Source organism: Panthera pardus, unplaced genomic scaffold, assembly GCF_024362965.1.
Source record: "Panthera pardus isolate Hobbes unplaced genomic scaffold, ASM2436296v1 HiC_scaffold_24, whole genome shotgun sequence".
NCBI classification, from domain to species: Eukaryota; Metazoa; Chordata; class Mammalia; order Carnivora; family Felidae; genus Panthera; species Panthera pardus.
In genome coordinates this window covers 42535898-42559617 of record NW_026526810.1, presented here as the reverse complement: position 1 = coordinate 42559617, position 23720 = coordinate 42535898, and the positions used below count along the sequence as shown (strand labels likewise).

The window sequence follows — 23720 nt, the reverse complement described above, 5'->3', positions numbered from 1 at the left end:
AAGCTTAGTCCCTTAACAAAATATTTGGTGGTATCTGCTCTTAAGGAAAGCTTATAGACATTCCTGGGTGGGCCCACATTACTGACCCTCCTAAGTCAGTTTTTCAAGTCAAGTCAACTCAGCCAGCAGCTAGGTGAATCCTAAACTGCATGAAACTTGTGACTAAATCCTTACAAATTCAAATGATTCCCCAAAGAGTGTCTTCTAATGGCCATGGTTCTCCTACTGAAAGATGGACAGAAGGTGATGACAAACTAAAGATGCTCATTTGTTTGCTTTTCTTCTTAGAAAATTCTGTGTCTACAAAATAGCTGTATTTTAAACATTCAGTTCCCTTGTTTCCATAGCTTTGTGTTCACTTGTTAACACATACATTTTTAAAATGTAAATTTAGAGGTACTAAATTGGTACTAAATGGTTGGCTCAGTTGGTTGAGAGTCTGACTTCAGCTCAGGTCATGATCTCACGGTCCATGAGTTCAAGCCCCTTGTTGGGCTCTGTGCTGACAGCTCAGAGCCTGGAGCTTGCTCCAGATTCTGTCTCTCCCTCTCTCTCTGCCCCTCCCCCCACTTGCACTCTGTCTCTCTCTCTCAAAGATAAACATTAAAAAATTTTTTTTTTAATGTAAATTTAAGTGTGGTTGATGCCTCTGCTCTGGTCAACATAAGAAGTCCTCTTTAAGTCCTGGTTTCATATAACCAGAATTTTCTCAACTCTAAAATGACAAATGTACCATACTTTAATGCTTATGCCTTTGCCATAAAGGCATACAATCTCTGATTTGATATCTAGTTACAGTCTTTCAAAATTTTTTTTAGTTTTTTTAAATGTTTGTTTATTTATTTTGAGAGAGAGAAAGCACACATGGGGGAAGGGCAGAGAGAGAAGGAGGGAGAGAATCCCATGGGGATTGAGCCCATGGGGCTCAAACACATGAACTGTGAGATCATGACCTGAGCCAAAGTCAGATGCTTAACCAACTGAGCCAGCCAGGTACCCCCATAATTTTATATTTTTAAAGAACCAGCTGTTGTTTTCATTGATCATTTCTGGGGTTTTTTTTTTTAGTGTCTATTTTATTTATTTCTGCTCTCATGTTTAATATCTCCTTTCTACTAGCTTTAGGCTTTTTTCTTTCTCTAGTTCCTTTAGGTGTAAGGTTAGGTAGTTTATTTGCAAGTGATTTTTCTTGTGTTTTTTGTTTGTTTTGTTTTCTTTTGTTTTTTTAAGGTAGGCCTGTATTGCTATAAACTTCCCTTGTGAAACTGCTTTTGTCATGTCCCTTGGATTTTGGACTGTTGTGTTTTCATTTTCCTTTATCTATGTATTTTATAATTTTCTCTATCATTTCTTTGCTGACCCACTGGTCTACCACTCCATACTCTATAGCTACATATGCATACAGAATTTTATACAATTGTAATGCTAGTATAGATGCAGTTCTGTATTTTTCAGTTTTATTTTGGATTTTGGAATATTCATGCAGAGTTTCAGCATCATATTAATAGTTGCATAAAAATCCACCAAATCCATTAGCCTCAGCTTTTTTTTTTTTTAATTTCTTAAACGTTTTTTATTTATTTTTGAGACAGAGAGAGACAGAGCATGAACGGGGGAGGGGCAGAGAGAGAGGGAGACACAGAATCGGAAGCAGGCTCCAGGCTCTGAGCCATCAGCCCAGAGCCCGACGCGGGGCTCGAACTCACGGACCGTGAGATCGTGACCTGAGCTGAAGTCGGACGCTTAACCGACTGAGCCACGCAGGCGCCCCTATTAGCCTCAGCTTTTAAACCAACACCCTATTTTTGGATAATCAGATTCTTAGCAGTCCTTAAAGTATTATGAATAATGCTACAATGAAAATATATTATGCTTTTTCCACATTTTGTTTATGTCCTTGCGGCACATTATCAGAATTATGGAGTCAAAGATGATTATATGCCTAAATTGTATTGCCAAATTATGTCACAACATTTTTAACAGTGGACACTGTCACCAGTGATGGGTGAGTGCTCTTGTTTCAGTACAACTTTGACAGAATATTATAATGATTTTAAATCTGTTATTATAATAGTTGTAATTATAATTATTATAATAGTTGTAATAGTGGTGCCTCATTGTTTACACATTGAATTTCTTTAATAACTAAGGAGTTTTGAGAGGCACCTGGGTGGCTCAGTCGGTTGAGCATCCGACTTCAGCTCAGGTTACGATCTCACAGCTTGTGAGTTCGAGCCCCGCATCAGGCTCTGTGCTGACAGCTTAAAGCCTGGAGCCTGCTTCAGATTCTGTGCCTCCCTCTCTCTGTCCCAACCCACTCGCATTCTGTCTCTGTCTCTCTCAAAAATAAATAAACATTTAAAAAAATTAAAAATAAAATAATTGCATTGACTAATTTTACTTACATATTATTTTTATTCTTGTCCCTACCCTTGAAATATTGGTCTTTAATTCATTGAATAGTTTTAATTTTTTATCTAAATGGCTTCTTTATAAATGTTAATTTTTAAAACAGTAATGCAGATTTTTTTTTTGTTTTGGTGTTTTCCATATAAATTACATTGTTTTGTTGTAAGACACTATTATATAATTTTTGTGGCTTCCTTTCATTTCAGTGTTACCCAGCAAAATAGTCTTAGATTTAAAAAATTTTTTAATCTCTTTGGTCTTTATTTAAGTAGTAAAAATCCATTTAAAAATAGGAAATGTCAGGGCACCTGAGTGGCTCAGTAACTTAAGCATCCAGCTCTTGGTTTGGCACAGATCATGATCTCACATTTTGTGAGTTTGAAACCTGCATTAGGCTCTGTACTTGACTGTGCAGAGCCTGCTTGGAATTCTCTCTCCCTTTTTCTCTGACCCTTACCCCTATCCAAATAAACAAAATTTAAAAAAATAGGAAAATGTCGTATGTTTTTATAATTATGGGAATAATTCAGTTGGACAGAGAAAAAATGATAAGAAGAGAGAGAGACAATAGCAAAGTCTTTGGGGGGAAATAATGTATAAATCAGTTCTCTGTGGACTAGTTAGCTTAAATAGTAGTATGGGTACTTTAGCCATAGTAGTAGGAGGGACAGGCAAAGTATATAGCTTTAAAAGAAGGCAGGTTGGTAAATGTGGCAGAGGGAACTGTCGAATCTAAGTGATTCGACACAATTGAGAGTGAGGAGAAGACAGGGTTTCTTGGATGTTTGTGGAAAAAGAACACTAGTATGAAATAATTTCATAGCATTGGAGGCAAAGAACTTTGCAAAATTTAGAGATCACTTTCAGTACTGAGGGCCCTTTTGAACTTCATGGCAATCATTTCAGAAAACATTAATTAGGATGGTCATATTTTTTCCAGTCATATTAAGTCACTAAGATAAAGGCACAGAATAGATAAGTAATTGGATTTCCCTGGTTAGGCCTTTGCCAGGTGAGTATGACAAAGACAAAGAGAGGCCAAGTATAATAGTGAGTGTGTATGTAAAAGAGAGATTATAATCCTGGATCATTGTCAATTAGATAAGGAGAAAGTAAAGTTATGAAGGAGGTCATTTATAGAGAAAATGTGTGGCTAAGTGGATACAAAAGGGAGTGAGATGATGTAGTAGTAAAAGAGCAGGATGCCTTTGCAAGACAAGGCTGCTTGAAATTGAGATTTTGGAGGAATGTCCTTGCTGGTGATGATACGACCTAGGGTAGGTCCATGGAAAGGGATATCTGTGGTGTAGGGGGGAACAAGCCCAGTGAAATGGAGTTTAGAGGCTGAGAACCAGGGCACTAAATAGGCCATTAATAACCATCTAAATAGTTAATAATATCATGAAAAATGACAGGAGTGATGGTGAGGGGAAAGAAATAGTGGGTTAAGGAATGTAAATCCAATACTGATAGCAGTTTTCAATAACTTTGTGTAATTAAAGATTCCCATTAACGGTATTTGAAAGTGCTTGATTTCCCATATCTTGTCAACACCAGTATCAGAAATATCCTTAATCTTTATCAATCTCTTAGGTGAAAAACAATGTCTTGGAATTGGATTTTCCTTGTGTAGTGATGAATAAAATTGATCATCTTTTTACATTTAGTCATTTGTGTTTTCTTTTGCATTCATGTCCTTTTACCCATTTTTCAAAGCTATTATTTTTTATTAGCGATTTGAAAGAGAGAAACTCCCTCTGAGTTTTCCAATTATTTTTATATTGAGATCTTAGTGAAGTGTTAATAATTTTTCCATTTTTGAAAATAAATATTACAATTAAATATTTGTTAATATTGTAGATAAAGCATTAGGTTGAGGTGCTTGTTTTTTTTTTTTGTTTGATTTAATGTTATTTTTTTCTTCTAAAAGAATGAAAACTTACTGTATGTGAGTAAAACATAGTTTTGAAAAGTCTTTAGTGTCTGTATTCAGCACAAGGAAGTGGACATGTCTTAAGTTTAAAAGTGATTTAACCAAAATTTTCATTTGATTACCTTAGGCTCTCAATAGCAACCATACACATGTAATAAGGTAGTACTGCTTCAGATAAATTTGTTGGATGTTTCAGTATAAAATGAAAGTAAATCACTGTAATGCTAAGGGTAATACAACTTTATTGACCATATTCCTGAGGATGAAAAGATATTAAGGACTCACAAATGGAGCTTTTTATTTTTATTTTTTTTCAATATATGAAGTTTATTGTCATATTGGTTTCCATACAACACCCAGTGCTCATCCCAAAAGGTGCCCTCCTCAATACTCATCACCCACCCTCCCCTCCCTCCCACCCCCCATCAACCCTCAGTTTGTTCTCAGTTTTTAAGAGTCTCTTATGCTTTGGCTCTCTTCCACTCTAACCTCTTTTTTTTTTTCCTTCCCCTCCCCCATGGGTTTCTGTTAAGTTTCTCAGGATCCACATAAGAGTGAAACCATATGGTATCTGTCTTTCTCTGTATGGCTGATTTCACTTAACATCACACTCTCCAGTTCCATTCATGTTGCTACAAAGGGCTATATTTCATTCTTTCTCATTGCCACATAGTACTCCATTGTGTATATAAACCACAATTTCTTTATCCATTCATCAGTTGATGGACATTTAGGCTCTTTCCATAATTTGGCTATTGTTGAGAGTGCTGCTATAAACATTGGGGTACAAGTGTCCCTCTGCATCAGTACTCCTGTATCCCTTGGGTAAATTCCTAGCAGTGCTATTGCTGGGTCATAGGGTAGGTCTATTTTTAATTTTTTGAGGAACTTCCACACTGTTTTCCAGAGTGGCTGCACCAATTTGCATTCCCACCAACAGTGCAAGAGGGTTAAATGGAGCTCTTTTTAAAAATAATTTCAGAGGTATTCACACATTGATTTTCTCTATATCTTAGAACACCTGCAATAACATGCTTTACTAAAATTTTCATTTATTGTCATCTTCAAGGATAATGAAAGCTGACGTGGTATACAGAATTTTTCTGTGTATTAAATGGATAATATGGATCTGATGGGGAGCTTTCAGTACCCTATGATTTCAGTATGTATTGATGCAATTGTTACCTGCTTTGTGGATTTGTCTTTGAAGTACTTCAACTTGAAAGAAGCAATAAATGAGCCAAAAGAATGTCTAATGAGATCATGACAATAGGGTAAATCCCAGATTTCAAAGGAATTGTACTATTTTGTGACTCCACTAATCTTCTAATCATCCTATATATTCTGTCACCAAGAATACATCAGAAGATATTCTATGGTGTGCTATACATAGTTTACTTAGCCAATCCCTTGGCCCTTAAATGAAGTTTTTTGAGCTCCTCCTTTTTGCAGAAACTCATGTATACAAGTTGGCATGATCAAAATAGGGATCCAGCATTAGAGTTTGTTAGGGTAAGAGTTAATAAGAAAATACAAGGAGCAATTAACATGACTCCCCAACTGAGCAGAGGTCAGTATGGAATAGTACTAGCAAGTGATAATTTCTAACATGTATAATTAGTATCCCTGAAAAAAAAGAAAACAAAACAAAGAAACAGAACTTATATTTAAAACTGTAATAAAAGAAAATTTTATGGAAACAAAAGAAGACTCCATGGTATGTACTGACAAGGACCACTTGATACTAGAAAAATCCACCTGGAGTTGGAAACTCTGAAACAGATCCTGTTAAGTTATTAGATTTCAAAGATAAACTATCAAGAGAGTGTCTGGGCATAATGAACAAATGAAAAGGAAAAAAAAATCGGTTGCCATCAGATGCCTCAAGAAACACAAAAGGCCAACGTTAGTAAAGCAATGTTTTGCAGAAACTCAAGGGAAGAAACTGTAAACAAAGGATTGTATATCCATGAACCCTTTATGAGTAATATATTAATAAGAGACCTTTATCCATCAAAGATGACTGAGGAAACTCCAGCTAAAGAATTTATGGTAAGCACTTAGTTGATTTAGCTATAAAGCTAAGACTAAAACAAAGATGAACAAGATAGGGTCAAGGGGAAAAACAACATATAAATGTCATATAGATAGATAGATAGATAGATAGATAGATAGATAGATAGATAGATAGAGGTATACAGATAGATGATATAGATAGATATAGATGATATAGATATACATAAATGTGTGTGTGTTCTGACAACGAAAAATACAATTGATATATGTGATCAATTGTTAGATCACAAAAAAGCATTACAAGTTCCATATGGTAGAAATATAAAAAAGTACCCTAACCAAAATGCAATAAATTAGGTATCAGTAATGAAGAAAGGTCCTAACTGAAAATTAAAACACATATTCTCTATTATTAGATGAAAGAAGAAATAAAAACTCAAATTACAGAATTTAGAAAAAATAATGATAATAAAAATACTACATGGATTTATAGGCTATATTTTCAGCACTGATCAGAGAAAATACTTAGTTATAATCACTAGCATCAATAAAAATGTAAAGTAGAAAATAAATGAGTTGTATTCTCAACTTAAAAATCTGGAAGAAAAACAACAAAGTAAACCAAAATAATTAATAAGGAAGAAGATAATAAAGGTAAAAACAAATGAGGTACAGACAATAACTAAAAATTCTAGTTTTTGAAAAATTAGAATAACTTTCAGCTAATTTAGTCAAGAAAAGAGGATAAAAAGCACAAATATATCAAATGAAATATTTTAAGTGAAAAATAGTCGCTGAAAATTCCTTTAAATAGAAATTTTAAAAATTCAGAAGAGACTATTATACAAAACTGTATACAAATAAATTTGAAAAACTAAATGAAGTTGATAATTTCCTAGAAAAATACAATATTTCTTTGGAAATAGACCAATTTAAGCCTTTTCTTTTTTTAGTGATCAAATTTAACATATTGATGCAAAAGCATTAAATGAAATATTAGCAGGCAAAATCCAAATCCAGACTGCAAAAATAATTCTTCATGGTAAAATGGCATTTAGTTCAAGAATGAAAGGTGTTATGGTCTGAATGTTTGTGTCCCTCAAATTTCATATCTTGAAACATCATGCCCAATGTGATGGTATTGGGAGGTGGGACTTTGGGTAGGTAATTAGGTCATGAGTGTGAAGTCCTATTGAATGTGGTTTTTGCCTTTATTTAAAAAATACATACATACATACATACATACATACATACATACATACATAAAAATTTTAAAAAAGCGACCTCTGGCGGGGTGCCTGAGTGGTTCTGTTGGTTAAGCATCCAACTCTTGACGTTGGCTCAGGTTATTATCTCACAGTTCATGAGTTCGAGCCCTGCATCAGGCTCTGTGCAGCACAGAGCCTGCTTGGGATTCTGTCTCCCTGTCTTTCTGCCCCTCCACAGCTTGTTCGTTCTCTCTCTCTCTCTCTCTCTCTCTCTCTCAAAAAAAAAAAAAAAAAGTCTAAAAAACCCCCTTGCTCCTTCAACCCTTCAAATATAGAAAAATCAGCAGTCCGCAAACTGGAAAGGGACTTTACCAAAAATATGACCTTGTTGGTGCCTTGATCTTGGACTTCCCAGCCTCCAGAAAAGTGAGAAATGTCTGTTGTTTTATAAGCCACCCAAACTATGGTATTTTGTTCTAGCAACCTAAACAAAGACAAAAAGCTAGTTTAATATTAGGAAACCTGTTAATATTATAGAATATATTAATAGATAAAAGAATAAAAAGCATAAGATAATCTCCATAGATGCTAAAAAAAAGAATACAACAAAATTTAGTATACATAGCTGAAAACGTTAAAATAGAAGTTAATATTTTCTTAATGTATTTCATGAACTAGATATGATGGTGGCAGGACATTGTTTAGTCCATTCTTTGTCTCCATTTTTCAGAAGTAATGAAATTTGTAATATTTTACTTCACATAAAATATACTTTATATAAGTATATATATTCAACATAAATATATATATAACTTATATAATATATACTTTATATAAAAATTGCACAAAAGTGGGGCACCTGGGTGTCTCAGTTGGTTAAGCGTCCGACTTCAGCTCAGGTCACGATCTTACCGTCTGTGAGTTCGAGCCCTGTGTCGGGCTCTGTGCTGACCTCTCAGAGTCTGGAGTCTACTTCAGATGCTGTGTCTCCCTCTCTCTCTGCCCCTCCCTCACTTATGCTCTGTCTCTCTCTGTCTCTCAAAAATGAATACACATTAAAAAAATTTTGTTAAAGTGGCACAAAAGTATAATGGACTCTCATATATTCTTTACTCAAACACAACAGTGGTTAATATTTTCCAAAATTTGCATTATGTCTTTATTTCACATTTATATCATACGTTCCATATATTTCATATATGCACAGTGACATCCATAGACAAACATAATTCTCATTATGAGAATTACAGTAATAGCCTTCTCACGTGATTGTGGTTCTTAAAACCACAAAAACTATTACTGCCATTTATAAAGTATATTTCAGTGATAGCATTTATATAATGTTATATCACTGGATTTCCCCCCTCAAGCCCCAAAACACTGAAAGGAAGGTATAGTTATAGTCCCCTTTACTGTAAAAGGAAACAGACTTGTCGGGGCATAACGGCTTGCCCAAACTGACAAGACCAGCAATTGCTATAGCCAAGACTGAAGTCCATGTCTTCAGGCTTCCATGCTCTCCGGAATTGGCTAATGTATCCATAACCCAAAGGACAGATTAGTCTTTCTATACACTGTTGGGGGCCTGTCCTAGGCTTCCTTTGTATCCTCACAGCATGAAGAATAGTGGTTTGCACATCAGAATCAATAGGACTTGTTGAGTTGAATTAAATTACAATGTAGCATGAACAAATAGAGTGAGAAAAAAGAAAAGTCTGTGCTTAATTAGCCTCTAAATATATTGATTCTATTCGTCTGAACTTTCACCTAAAGAGTAAAATTTGTTAGCTTACACAATGATAAAGGTAGATAAATGAATACAAGTGGAAGATGGATTATATAAAAGTAATGTTTAAAGTGTAATTAAAAGATACGATGTGTTTTACTAGTTTGTATATTTGTTCTTACCAGTCATCATTATTGAATGTTAATTCTCAGTTAGGATATGATAGGGTTCAAGGATGCCAGGATTCAGGAATGCAGCATGTGCCTCCACACTGGGCCCTCCTCAGTGGTACTTGGGTAGATGCTCATGTTTGAGTTCCTTGTAAAAACGACAGTAGTTGAAAAGCACATAAGCTGCCAGAATCATAGAAATTCCAGTGACATCCCCTTTCTTCACACTGACATACTTGTGAAACCAGTTGTAACCTTTTTGAAACGTTCCAACCATCTCTTTAGGGGTGAAATCCCAAATCAATATCCAGCTTGGTCGTTCTCCTAGTTTCACATCCATGAGCTTCTCCTTCATTGGGTGACGCCATCCTGGATCCTGAATGTCCATTACGCTGAGCCAAATGAGGACTCTTTACTAGTATTTTTAACTTTCAGGTGGTAATTCTATTGATGTTAAGTTTTAAGGACAGGAAATATGCCAAAGTATTTGTTGTGTCTTTCACACTGTCTAGTGTGACATTGTCTAGACATAGTGCAACTGACATCGTGAATAAATCTTCAAGTACATGAAATACTTGGAATTACTGACCATTGCCTAAAATAGAGTTTATTTTTACTAAGTAAACATTTTATTGAACTACAGGATACATAACGTGCACAAAACATGGGTATCCATCTGGATAAATTTTCACACATTGAAGTTACCTGTTAACTGAACCTCAGAAGTCCCCACCATCTTCTTTCCAGTCAATACCTAATCCCCCTAATAATATACACTTCATTGACTTCTAACACCATAGAGTAGTTTTGCCTATTCTGGAACTGCATTTAGATCAAATCATAGGGCATATTCCATTTTGTGCGCTAAGCATTATTGGAGAGGGGGCAGATTTTACACATAAAGTGGTTTGATGCATATGGTTGCAAATATTTGTTTTTTTATTCTTGTTACTGTATTGCATTCCAGTGAACAAATATGCAGCTGTACATACATTTTACTGTTGAGGTATATTTGGATAGTTTCTGATCTTAGGCTATTATAAAGGCTATGAAGGTTATTTGTGCTGCTGTGAATGTTCTTTCAGTGAATACATGTGTACATATATCTGTCATGGGTGTACCTAAGGAGTGAACTTACTAGGTGATAGGGATGCATATGTTCAGTTTAGCAGATATTGCAAAATAGTTTTCCAAAGTTGTTATAATAATTACCTCTCCCACCAAAAGTGTATATTGTTTCAAAAGTAAGTTTCAATTACTCTACATCTTTACCAGCTTGGTATTGTCGTTTTCTTTTTCATTCCAGTCATTTTGGTAGGTATGTAATGGCTCTTAATTCAAATTGTGGTTTAATTTCCACTTCCCTGATGACGAATAAAGTGGACCATTTTTTCATAGGCTTATTGGCCATTTGGATATTTCTTTGATGAACTATCTTTTCAATATTTTGCCCATGTTTTCACTGAGTTGTCTGATATATTCTTAATATTTAAAAAAAAGTATGTATTGTAGATGTTATCCTTTTGGTGGATATTTGTATTCCAAATATTTTCTCTCAGTCTGTGACTTTTTTACCCTCTTAATGTCTTTAGATAAATAGAAATTCTTAATTGTAACTATAATGCCTTTCTTGTTAATGCTATTTTTGTCCTATTTAGGCAATCTTTGTCTACCCAAGAACATGAAAATAATCTCCCCTGTTTTCTTCTAAAAGCTTATTACTTTACTTTAAAATTTTAGATCTACAGTCCACCTAAAAGTTGTTTTTTTCTGCTTGAAACCACCCTTGATTAGGTTGTATGACACAGCAGAAAGAGCTTAGACCCTGAAGTCAGATCAAAAAATAATCACAGAAATAGGTAAAGTGCATGCCCAAGAATAGACAAACCATAGTTTCTTGGAAATAATTTTCAATAATGATGCAAATCTAATTTCATTGACATGGAAAAATGTTGAGAGAAAGGAGTGGGTTATATAACAAAGTATTTAGACAAATTGTACACATATATTTAGAGATACATAATTTACAGAGCATTATCTTGAAGGGTATTGAGTCATAGTTTAATAACAAATCTGTGAATAATGATATTTCTGGTAATACGTATTTCTTCTGTGAACTTTCCTCTACTGTTTGAGGAAATATTTCAAATTATTTTGGAATTATTTCCAAAATAAACATGAAAAATAATTCTTATTAAAACACAAATACTTCAAGGAAGAGAGTTATCCAGAGATAACCACTTTTTGGATCTCTCCATTCAACATTTTTCTTGGCATAGGTTGGTGGTAGCTCTTTCATCTTTTAATAAAAATTGTAATTCCTGTGTAATTAGATTTCTGAATCTGACATAAGTCTGGTCTAAGAGAGAGGCTTTAACATAGAAACTCCTTGGGTCCAATAGATTTATTTCTATAATGAAAAATAATGATTCATGATAAAAATGTATGGCTTTTCAGCTTTATCCCCATGCTGTTAGGAAAGAAGTAACCAATCCCTCCACATCCAATAAACCACATATCGTTTATTAGTGGAACCAGACGATTTAGCTATTGTACTTTGCCTTCCTGTCAAAAATAAGACTGAATATATAATTCTTTAGTCCTTGGCAGGTCTTCCTCTCATGACTCTGTAGATGTTGTTTCATTATCACATTCTTCTGAATGGAAGAGACACAGCCAACCTATTTTAATTTTATGTTTGTTTTTCTGTTTAAAAGCCTGTAAGATTTTTTTCTGTATTTTGTCCTTCAGACATTTTGGCAAATGTATCTATTCACTAATATCTAGATGGGAGTATCTTTTCATTAGTGGAGAATTCCTTAACTTCATACTTGTTTTCCTCTCTCTTTCCCACTGCAAGATGGTTTTCTTTACTTGTGCCTTTTATTATTGATTCTCCCATTTGTTTGACTTTTTTCTATCATGTTGGATCTCTAATAGAAGTCTCTCTGATTTCTTTGTCATTCATCCTGTAATTTTCTGCTCTAACAATTAGCCCTGCATTCTGGAAGATTTTATTAAGCTTTTCCTGAAATTACTGATTTGTTTTCCTAAATTTTCTATTTTGCTCATTACTGTTTCTAGTTGTATTTTTTTTTAATTTTTCTTTCTTTCTTTTTTATTTTTTTTGAGAGAGAGACAGACAGAGCACGAGCAGGGGAGGGGCAGAGACAGAAAGAGCGACGCAGAATCTGAAACAGGCTCCAGCCTCTGAGCTGTCAACACAGAGCTCCATGCGAGGCTCCAACTCGGGAACAGTGAGATCATGACCTGAGCCAAAGTCGGATGCTTAACTGACTGAGCGACCCAGGGGCCTCTCTAGTTGAATTTAAAAAAACATTTTTTTAGTGTTTGTTTATTTTTGAGAGAGACAGAGACAGAATGTGAGTGGGTTAGGGGCAGAAAAAGAGGGAGACACAGAATCCGAAGCAGCCTCCAGGCTCCAAACTATCAGCACAGAGCCCAACGCAGGGCTCGAACTCACGACCTGTGAGATCATAACCTGAGCCAAAGTTGGACGCTCAACAGATTGAGCCACCCAGGCGACCCTCTAATTGTATTTTTTAAACCAAGTATTTGTTTTTGAAAATGTAAGATGCACATGGTTAAAATAATCAGTGCAAAAGAATAGTGTATGAAAAATTTCTCTTTGCTATCAGACCAGTCTTCCCTAAATATGATCACTGTTTTCAATTTCTTGTGTAATTGCAGAAATGTTCTAAGCCTACATATGTATATGTGTACATATCTTTTTCTATTTCATACCAGTGGTAGAATACATTCATACTCTCCCACTCCTTCTATTTTACTTAACAGTATAATTTGGGGCTAGTACTATATAAACATTTAAATTTACCTCATTTTTTGTTAGAATTTTATTGTTTTCAGTAGAATGGGTATATAAAACATACTTTTTTCTCTATCAGTATATATTTAGACTATTTTTAATATTTTGCTAATACCTATAAACCCCTACTTTTTGTTTACATGTGCCCATACATTTGTAAGTAGAATTCTAAGAAAAAGAATTGCCAGAAAAATACATGCATTTAAAATTTTGACATATATTGTCAATTTTTCCCTAAAAATCAAAACTTCATAGATTATATATGAATATGCATCATATATAAATATATAAATTCATATATATGTTACATATATGAATCTGTATATTTTTTACTTTTTGTACACTGATAAGTACCATCTCATTAAATGTTTATACCTTTAAGTATAAATGAAGTTAGGCATTTTTTTATATGTTTAAAGACTATTGTCTCTTTTGAGAATTACCAAAAAATTATTAATAAAATTAAAATTACCACCAATAATAAAATGAAAAGTAATCACATATTTAGGATGTTGTAACAACTTTTGGCTAAAATATAAATTAACTGATTTTTTTCACCTATAATAATGAATTATCAATTAGCTACTTTTCCTTTATAAGTAATAAAGAGATCATGGCAACTCAGAAAGCAAAGAAAAAAATAGCTTAGTTGAAATCTACCAAAAAGAGAAATCTTTGTATATTTATAGAAATTGATAGAAGTCAATTTTATCCTGAAAAAGAATCTCAACTACAAGTTACATTTAAATAAGTGATGAGAAAAAGTACAGGGAGCTCTGAGAAGTAAAATTCATAAATATTTGAGTCTTTCAAGAAAAAGGTACAAGCAATGTTATTGCAATAAAAGGTGTAAACTTCTGAGAACTACATGAAACTGATTATTCGTCAGTGGCTTCTATGAGCTATGTATGTGGGAGTAAAATTGTCTATATTTCATTGACAATACTTAATTTAAAAACTTACTGACCTAAGTAAACAAGGCCTTTTATTTTAATACAGATGATTGGACCTTTTAAGACAAAGAAAGCAGTGGCTTTTCCCCCATGAGAAGCTAATAAACTACCGCACTTATAGACCAAGTCCAATGTTGAGCAGGTACTCTACCAGTCTGCTTGATGATCTACTCTATCCTCAGCAAGACTGAGGGGAAAATGATGGAATAGACATGGCAAAAGAGCCAGATACAGTCTTTCCATCCTTTTATCTACCAGTCTATCCATCCATCTATGGTTCTAAGCAGAGAAGGTAGTGTGGGGAAATAAAAAAATTTATTAAGTCGCCCTATTTGTTCTAAGAGAGTTTATCTAGGAACGGAAGAGGTTACAGGCATGGTTATGTGACAGAAATACAGACAACCAAGAATAGATCCCATGCCTCACCACTTCCACCAGAATCATCACTATTACCACCCACGTCTAAGATGCCTCACCCATTGCTTGTTCTGCATAGTCTCTTTTATGCCCTCCTACTGTCTCCAGACGGCATCCAAAATGATATTTTACAAATGTAAATTACCCCAGAATCCTCCAGTGTTACTGCATAACTCTTAGGAGAAGAAGTCCTTATTCACAGGTTACAAGATCCTGTGTGATTTGGCCTTGGCTTTTCTCTGAAATTAGCTGTCACCACTCTTGCCCACTCAACTCTGTGTTAGTCACACTAACCTTCTTGTATCTGAACTTGTCAGCCATACACTCTTGCTCCATGACTTGTCAATTAATTCCAGTAGCTGTTCAGGGTGCCTGTATTTTACCATTATATTCCAGTCTTTTGGCCCTCTCTGATTTTGAATGCTCTTTCTCATCCCATCCCACTTTTTCCTTTACAACTATCCATCTCTAGGTTTCTAGCACCAGATTATGTGGTCTTGCCTCCATACTACTTCCTTATTTTCCCAGGTCATGAACTGGTATGTTTCCCCTTCTGGGTGTTCTGGAGCTCAGTAACTCTACATACTGAGTTGGCTTCAGAACACATCAGAAGTATAGGAATTTGTGTCATCGATGAAGATTATAGAGAAAGTGTTGGTATGGTGCTACTTAAATTTGGCAAAGAAAGTTTTAAAGTAAAACGTGGCCAAATCACAGCTCATTTGTGAATAACTTTTTTCCCAGAAATAGAGAAAGTTCAAGTTTTGGATGACAATGAGATGGGTTAAGGAGGTTTGAGTTCCATTGGAAAGCACTGTTCTTATTCTAAACCCGCCAGTGTAGGTTTGTGGGTTGATATATGTCTAAACTCACCACAGATGTATCAGAGTGTGTTTATGAAGTAAGTCTGATTCCACATCATTCCTGGTTTAATGAACCTGGAGAGCCTAGATGCATTCTGGGATTCTGCTGAGAGATTGATTGCATTTATGGTGAGGACTGTCAGCTACTCCTTCTCAAAGGTAAAACTGCTTCTAGCATCAGTTTTAGTGGTCATGGAGTAAGGCAGATTTTATTGGCTTTTCTTTTTCCTAGTGTTTTGCTAAGGCTGGGTTATCAGAAATGTGTCATGAAAGAAACTGGTATTTTTTTCTTACCCTACAAAAATTAATGATATTTGTTGCTTTGTAGTCATTGAACCTAAGAAAGTTGATTACAGTAATTTATTATTGTACTTAATCTTTTCTCTTGTTGGCTGATTTTCCTCCCTGGAAGCTTCCCATTGGTCCAAATTACTTTTTGCTAACATGTTTATATATATATATATATATATATATATATATATATATATATATATATATATATATTCATTTTTATTTTATTATTTCAAGCTATATAGCTTCTTAATACCAGCTTACTTTGGCAGCCAGAAATTTATATGATTCTCACCCCAAGATGTATGGATATTATAAGCCCTTTATAGAGCTATTTTAAAATAGAAACCTATAACTTGTATTCTCTTTTTCTTTTTTACTTCTAACTACATGGTTTAGCACTTTCAGTGTATAAAAAGGAGCCCATGATCCCCACCTATATATAGTTAATATAAATTTATGGTTATCTTTGATAAATGTTTATATGTATCTATTATACATAAAAGTCTGATACCTATTTATTTTTAGAACCAAAGTTTCTAGGTGATGTAGTTTTAGATTTGTGAGTACACAATATGTCACAAAACATCATGTCCTTGGGCCCCTAATACCAATTTATTATTTGATATTCCTTCCAGAACTTCCATATCATCACCAGTATAAAATACAGGGATGTTTAAGATAGTCCTAAAAAAATGTACACTACCAACTATAGGGCAACACAGTGTTTATACAATAAAACTAAGAACTAAGAACTAGAAAATCACACTGTGATGGTTGATGGCAGCACATTTGCTTTTGGCATGAGAATAGATTGAGTGTATACCACCCCATCCTATATACTAATACATAATTGTACATTACTGCATTATACATAAAATCCCATGCATAAACATCAACTTTCAAAAAAAATATATTCTTTTCAATTAAATGCTTGTAAATGCCATCTAAAGGAAAATAGGCATATACTTTCAAATTAACAAGTGTCTTTGCACAACTTAAGCAAAGCAGTTTTATACTGGTAGTAAAATATTCATATTTAGCATTGAAAGTCAAAGATTAAATTTTGTGCAAAATTATTGTACGGCAATTTGGAAAACTAATTAAATGTTTTACTTGGTAAATGTAATGAGCTAGTTAAATCTTTGTTGCCAAAATTAAAAATGTAGGAGGATTGATGGCTAAATAAATTCTAAGAGTCATTTATCTTCTATGAGATAAATATAACTTTGTCAGTGTGGTCTAGCACTAAGCAGGAGATAATTTGAATTGAATTAAAGATAATTTGAAGAATATTTTGAATTTGATATTATTTCCTACATTGATATTTGGTAGGTGGCAGTTAGGATGTAATTGTAGTTTACTTGAACTGTCCCTTTATAATATATAATTACACATTATGGGAGGGATATCTAAAGACCCAAGAAAAACAGGCATGTGGATTTTGGAACAATAACAGCTCACTTTTTATAGAGTCACGTAAGTGGTAATAATAACTACTCAGAATATAGCAGAAAGCCCACAAGTATGAAATAAGGCTGACAGAAAAATAAAAAGTGGCATTAATCTATTTTACCTCTATGATCCTTTCTCAGAGCCTATTTATTGTTTTCTTAACATAAACTTAACAAGTTTGATTAACTGATTTCCTGTGTGATGATGGATGAATTCATAGTGAGGTCTGATAGACATAGCTTTACCAACACAGTTTCGCAAAGCAAGGGAATAGCCTGAATATCTATATCCATATATACAGATAAATGCATATACACATATAAAAGAAATAAGAACGTAGAAGACAATTTGGAGGTTAATTAGCAAGTGGGTCTCAATCTTAAAAATTTTTGGAATGCAGTAGAATATAATTCCAGGTAGCCCAACTCTGTAACAAACTATTTAATACATTATCGGTTTGTTTATTTCTCACTTGTATATGTCCAAGTAGGTATTTCTGATTCGGCAACTCTCTTCTGAGAATTAGTTGAGGGACCCAGACTTCTACCCTTTAGTGGCTCTTTGATTCCACGGAGCCTTGAAATCCTCATTTGGATCTTCAGCATCTGGCTAACAAATGAGGGAAAAGAGGATTATTTCAGAGTAGGTGTTTCAGGGCAAGTCTGGAAATGGCATACATTGCTTTGGCCCAAAATTTAGTCACAGGCCAGGCCTACTGCAAGAAATGTTGGGAAATATGGTTTGGTTGTATGCCTATGAAGAAAAGGACATGGTTTGGTAGCCGAATAGTTATATTCACCACTAATACTGATTATAATCACTAATAATGATTACAAGTCACTGCTAAAAAATGTTTAAATTATAATTAATATTTTCTACTTAAAGACAAACATCACAAGTGGGCCTTATTATACAGGAGCATACCCTTTCCAGTTTTGTTTGCATTTTCCTCAAGATCAAGCTCACATCACCAACTAACTCAATAAACTGAAAACCTCTTGCTGTATCAGCTGAAGTGCATAATACATGTAAAGATGTCCATTATTCTTGTTGAATTGGCAGAAAGTGAAAACAGATGGTACTGGTCTCCTGTTTCAGTCCACAGACAGCAGTAAATATTGGTTGATAGTACATGAGAAATATGACTTTGAGAGATAGGAAAGAATTCATAGGGAGGGAAAGCATTTCTGTAAGGAGGAAGCTAATAGTAATCTTCTAAGTTTATTTTCTGCAAAGAGGCTGGTAAAACCCTGATAGTTTGAGCTATTCTGTCAGGTATATTCCTAGGAACTAGAGTATGGTCTCTAGACTAGAGCAGTATTAGATTTCATTTTGCAAAAGGATCATTGGTATCCTTCCTATCTCCTTTCCCATACTGATCCACAATGGAGAGACTTGGGAGGTGGGGAAGAAGGGAAAGTACCCTGGCTACTCTGTGGCTACAGAAGATTCAACATCTACAGGTGATTCTTTTCTGGAAGTGTAGGAACAGCAGGAATGAGGGGAATGTAGGAATTGAGGAAGCTTTCAGAGTCCAAGTGAATGAGTCGGGGATGTTCTGTATGTTCTGAACAGAGTACCCAAATAGGGATGGAGAAAAAACTTTTGTAATTATGGAGAAGTGAAGTGTACATGGATTATGAAAATAAATTGAAATTCTTTCCTGAAAAACTGACAGGGACACTGCCTACAGCTGGCTTTTACCTGCTTTCCAAAGTATAGAGATGACTTCATTGTAAGGAACAAAGATTGGTAAACTTTTTCTTTTTATGGTACAACATAAATTTAAGGTTCACTCACACTACTAAAACATCTAAAAACCTGAGAGAAGGGATAAAAACCCACAGTCTTAATTGGAGACATAGAGCCTCATGAAAGAGACACATATATATTAAATGCTTCAAAGAAAAATGTCTTGTTTTATATGACATGTGTCCTTTGATTCAAATTCCTCTTTGTGCAATGAACGACTAATCACAAATCATTTCTCTATTTAAGTGTTCACCTAAAGCACAAAGGTGGGGCTAAATTCGTGTCCTCTGAGAAACAGTATTCCCCTCTGCATATCAAATAATGGCACTTGCCATGTTGTATTACATGTAGTATTATATGTCACCCTTCCTGAGCTCTATGCACATGGATCTTCATCTTTACATCCACAGTCCCTCCTACATGACCTAGCAGAAGATAAATGCTAAATAAACATTCCTGGTATTAGCTGGAACTGGCTTACCCTTACCTCCAGGATTTTGTTAATGTGCAAACACTCTTGGAAGAGGTAACACATCAAGTCAGGTTCACTGATAACATTTGCAAAGTCAAGAGCACACATGGAGCCCCACTTACCATAGACCTAAATATTTATAATTTCTAAATCAAGCTAACAAACTGTTGAATGCAATGTAGTTCTATATTCCTACCTCAACAAATAAATGTCCTTGTATATTGACGAGATTAAAAACATTTCTTTTTTAATAGGCTGCATATTGGCAAAATGTCAAAGATAATACAACTTAATTATCAATGTGTATATTTAGGTGTTCTGGGTGGCAGTGTTTAGGTTTTCAAAGTAAATGTCCAAGTGTCATAAATTATATTTTTCTTTCAGAAAAATGTATTTTCATCTTTATTTCAGCACAGTTACAAATTAGGCAGTTATAATAAAATATTTTAAATGTTTTGCATTCTATTTACAGTCATGCTAAGTCACATGATGTCTGCTCTCTTTAACTTTTTCCTGATATAAAACTTTCAAGTATAGAGGTGCCTGAGTGGCTTGGTTGAGTGTCTGACTATTGATTTTGGCTCAGGTCATGATCCCAGGGTCATGACATCCAACCCCTCATCAAACTCTGCACTGAGTATGGAGTCTACTTAAGATTAAAAAATCTCTCTGTAAAATTAAAAAAAATTATATCTTGTCACTGAACTTCTTTTCTATTTCTTTTTCTATTCCTTTTTTTTTTCTTTTCTGAGATGCACTTATATTTTTCCCATCCAATTTAAGTTTACACACAATCTTAATATTAAAGGATTAAAACATAAAATATTATTATATTCAAAATAGACATGAACTGAATGTAATTTATGTAATTTCATGTAATTTAACATAAACTATACAAAAAAATTTTAAATTATTTCCAAATGTACTTTCAGATATAGTTTGTATATAGTTTGCAGAAAACTCTTTTTCTTCAAAGATACTTAAAAATATTTATTAAAATGAGGACACAATGCAAATTATCTAAGTTTTTTTTGTAAATCATTTGAATAAAGCTAAAATTTAGGAAGTCAAACCTTGTAAATTTAAATTCCAAAAATAAAACTATTGATAATTCTAGAAGTCAGTAGATAGCTAGTTGCCAAAGAATTTCAGGCTTCATGTATATTACATCTAGAACCACACATATACAAATTTTGAGAGTCATATGAATGATTTAGTATTCAAAATATTCCCCAGCCAGCAGGTGCACCTGTTTTGCATGCCTCACTGATTCATGAGTGGCTTCAAATGCATAAATTCAAACCAAAGAAAATGGGTACTTCTTAAAACTTGGAAATAATACTTTGTTATGCAGTAATCTGTTGGATTTATGCCATCCAGAGAAAGAACTGGTGAGTTAGTTTGCCCTTTCTCTTAAATGCTTCCATAGCTCAAATTTCTTCCTATACTCCAAAGCAGTATCTATTTCTTTGTCAGCAATGGCAGTCTACAAACATTAGTAGCATCTGGAAGTAGTCATCTCTTGTTTTTAGAATATAGAACAAAAGATAGTCCAAAGTCTTTCTGTGAGCTTATAGGGTGTTAATCATAAGAGCAGGTGGTGTCAGTCACAAGAGCAGATGTTTAGGGTTCTGGCTCACTCTGTGGGTACCACGTATGAGATCCCGAGTGACCACAATCTATTTAATTTTTGAGTTTGTATTTGTGACGAGTAGAGTCTTCTTAATGTGTGGGTGTTAAGACAAAGGTCTTATTTTATCTGGGTTTGAGGGTAGTGTTGCATTAAATTCCTAACTATGAGTTTATCAAATAAATGTCTCCTCTTATGGTGTGGAGGGATACTAGACATCTGAGGAAAAGGGTTGGGGAGAATTAACATTAAAAGAAAGAAAGAATGAAATAAATTTGGAGGGAGTTGAAGCAAAATGTTACCTAGTTCATAATTTTGTTTGGGAGTTTAGTCTATAAGTACTAGTTTATTCTTGTGTCTATGTATAACATTAGATTACAATTATAATCTCTACAAATTGTCTTGAATGAATAGTTGTTTAGATAATTTGAAAATGTTTGATTGGGGGTTGTGTTCCCTCCTGTGTTTATCATTGGTATTTAAATCCCTCTATAGTCACATTTTGGAAAACAAAGATGCTCTCAATTTGTGTATAACAATTTAATTGCTTCAGTTAGTATTTTCAGTCTGAAATGTATAGTATGGGATGTCTCCAATATGAATCAAAGAACTTTGCTTAAGAAACATTCACAGACCTCATGCAGAACTTGTAAGAGGACACTTCAACTTATAGTCTGGAATATTTGGGGTTTGGTTATATCTATATTTGTAGCCAGAATTGGCAGAGATGTTAATATTGGAGGGAGGGGAGAAGCAGCGATAAACATGTTCAGTAATACTATTACTTGTCACTGTTCCCCAGTACTATATATACAGATTTTAAAAGAAGAAAAAGAAAGAAACAGTCTTAAGCTATACTTCCTAAGCTAGAGCAAAAAAAAAAAAAAAAAAAAAAAAAAAAAAAAAAAAAAAAAAAAAAAAAAAAAAGAAAGAAAAGAAAAGAAAAAAAAAAAGTCACATATTCGGAAATCCTGCTAAAGAAATGTCAAAAGAGCCACAGGGTACAAAATAATTTTAGCTGAGCTTAAAAGGGGAAGAAGAAATCATCTGGCTTAGAAGTTTGATATATTTCCTCTCCTTTTCAACTCTTAATTCTTTCATTGTTAAATATCCAGGCCAGAAATGTGATCTACTCATTCACATTGCCAGTATTTATCAAGGATTATGTCTCCTAGTTTGATTCATGTTTTATCCATGCTTAGAGTTTAATTCTCCCTAGAACTTTGCATCAGGCTAAAAGTGTCAAAATATGAAAGCATGCAAATAAATAGAAAAGGTTTGGTAGGTTCTAACACTTTACATCAGAATTCTCACCTTTTTTGGGCAAGCACATTAGAACATTCAAGTTACTTTTCATTATTACTTCCCCTATTCTACAGAGGACCTAGGATGCTTTTGTGCATTTTGTGAAATTTCAGGTCTGTCTTTAACAATTCACTTAGATTTTACCTCAAATATGCTATTCTCTTCCTTTTTAAATTACCACTAATAAAAGTAGATTAGAATACAGCAGCATTGTTGGCAAACCAAACTTTATTAAATGTTTGATTTTATCTGTTATAGAACATGAGAAGCAGCGGTTATGCAAGAGCACCGATTATATGAATTTGCATTTCAAAGTGAAATGGTTTTATAATGAATACGTGCGAGAGCTTCCTGCCTTCAAGGATGCTGTCCCTGAATATTCCTTGTAAGTAGTGATTTTCACCCCCAAGTCTTCAATTCATAGTCTTGTAAAAATTATACCTGAATTATGAAGCCCTAAAATCTCCTCTCATAGTCTCTGCGTGGATGCAGACATTTCTATTATAAAATTAACATTAAATGACTTGCATTTCTTTCAGACCATATTTAATTGAATTGTGTTGCATTTTTCAGCTACATATTTAATTGAATTGTGTTGCATTCACTTGGATATTCAACTCAAAGGAAAAGAAATACAAAACAAATATGGCTTACATAATGAGGTTATTTTCTGTGAAAGTGCTCAAACTCAAATTTTTATTGGGAAAATGAAGGTATTTGTATACTGAGCATTATATTCAGATTTTTCCCTTTAATTTAAACTGAAAAAATGTCTTAGAAATGCATATTTCTAAAATAGAAGTTATAATTAAACAGGTAATATTTTCATAAATATGCCTGTATCAAATACATTTCTAAGCACACAGACCTATAATACTCTGCATCTGACATTTATCAGAATTCTATTTAATTCTATTGACGAGGGTCTTCCATATGCCAGGCACCATGTCAAGTGCTATAGGACAATAGTGAATAGGATAAAGACTGCAACCTGGAAGAAGCTTGTGCTTGATGAGATACTAATAAGTATAAAATTCATGATAAAGCAAGGCAAAATTTAATAAGCACTAATTCAAGAAGCACAAGCAAAGTGCAGTGGGTTCTCACAGAAGAGAGACATTACCCTATGGAGGACTCTACATAATCTTTATGTATGGAGTAGCATTTGATATAGACTTTGAAAATTTGGTCAGTTTATGGCAAGAAAAGCATTTAGATTAAAAGGTAAGTTATGAGCATTATTATGGAATTAGGAATATATGGGCTAGGGTCC

The 23720-nt window shown here is 33.9% G+C and overlaps 1 protein-coding gene across 6 annotated transcripts in view; it reads left to right on the top strand.

Moving 5' to 3' along the window:
- The window catches only part of UNC13C (unc-13 homolog C), a 610270-nt gene that overhangs the window by 452485 nt on the left and 134065 nt on the right, over positions 1-23720 (top strand). For all 6 annotated transcript variants that reach the window (XM_019442067.2, XM_019442063.2, XM_053889051.1 and 3 more), the window contains exon 23: positions 22706-22832. In XM_019442067.2, coding sequence (XP_019297612.2) covers positions 22706-22832 — 127 coding nt within the window. The remainder of the gene's footprint in view (positions 1-22705; positions 22833-23720) is intronic.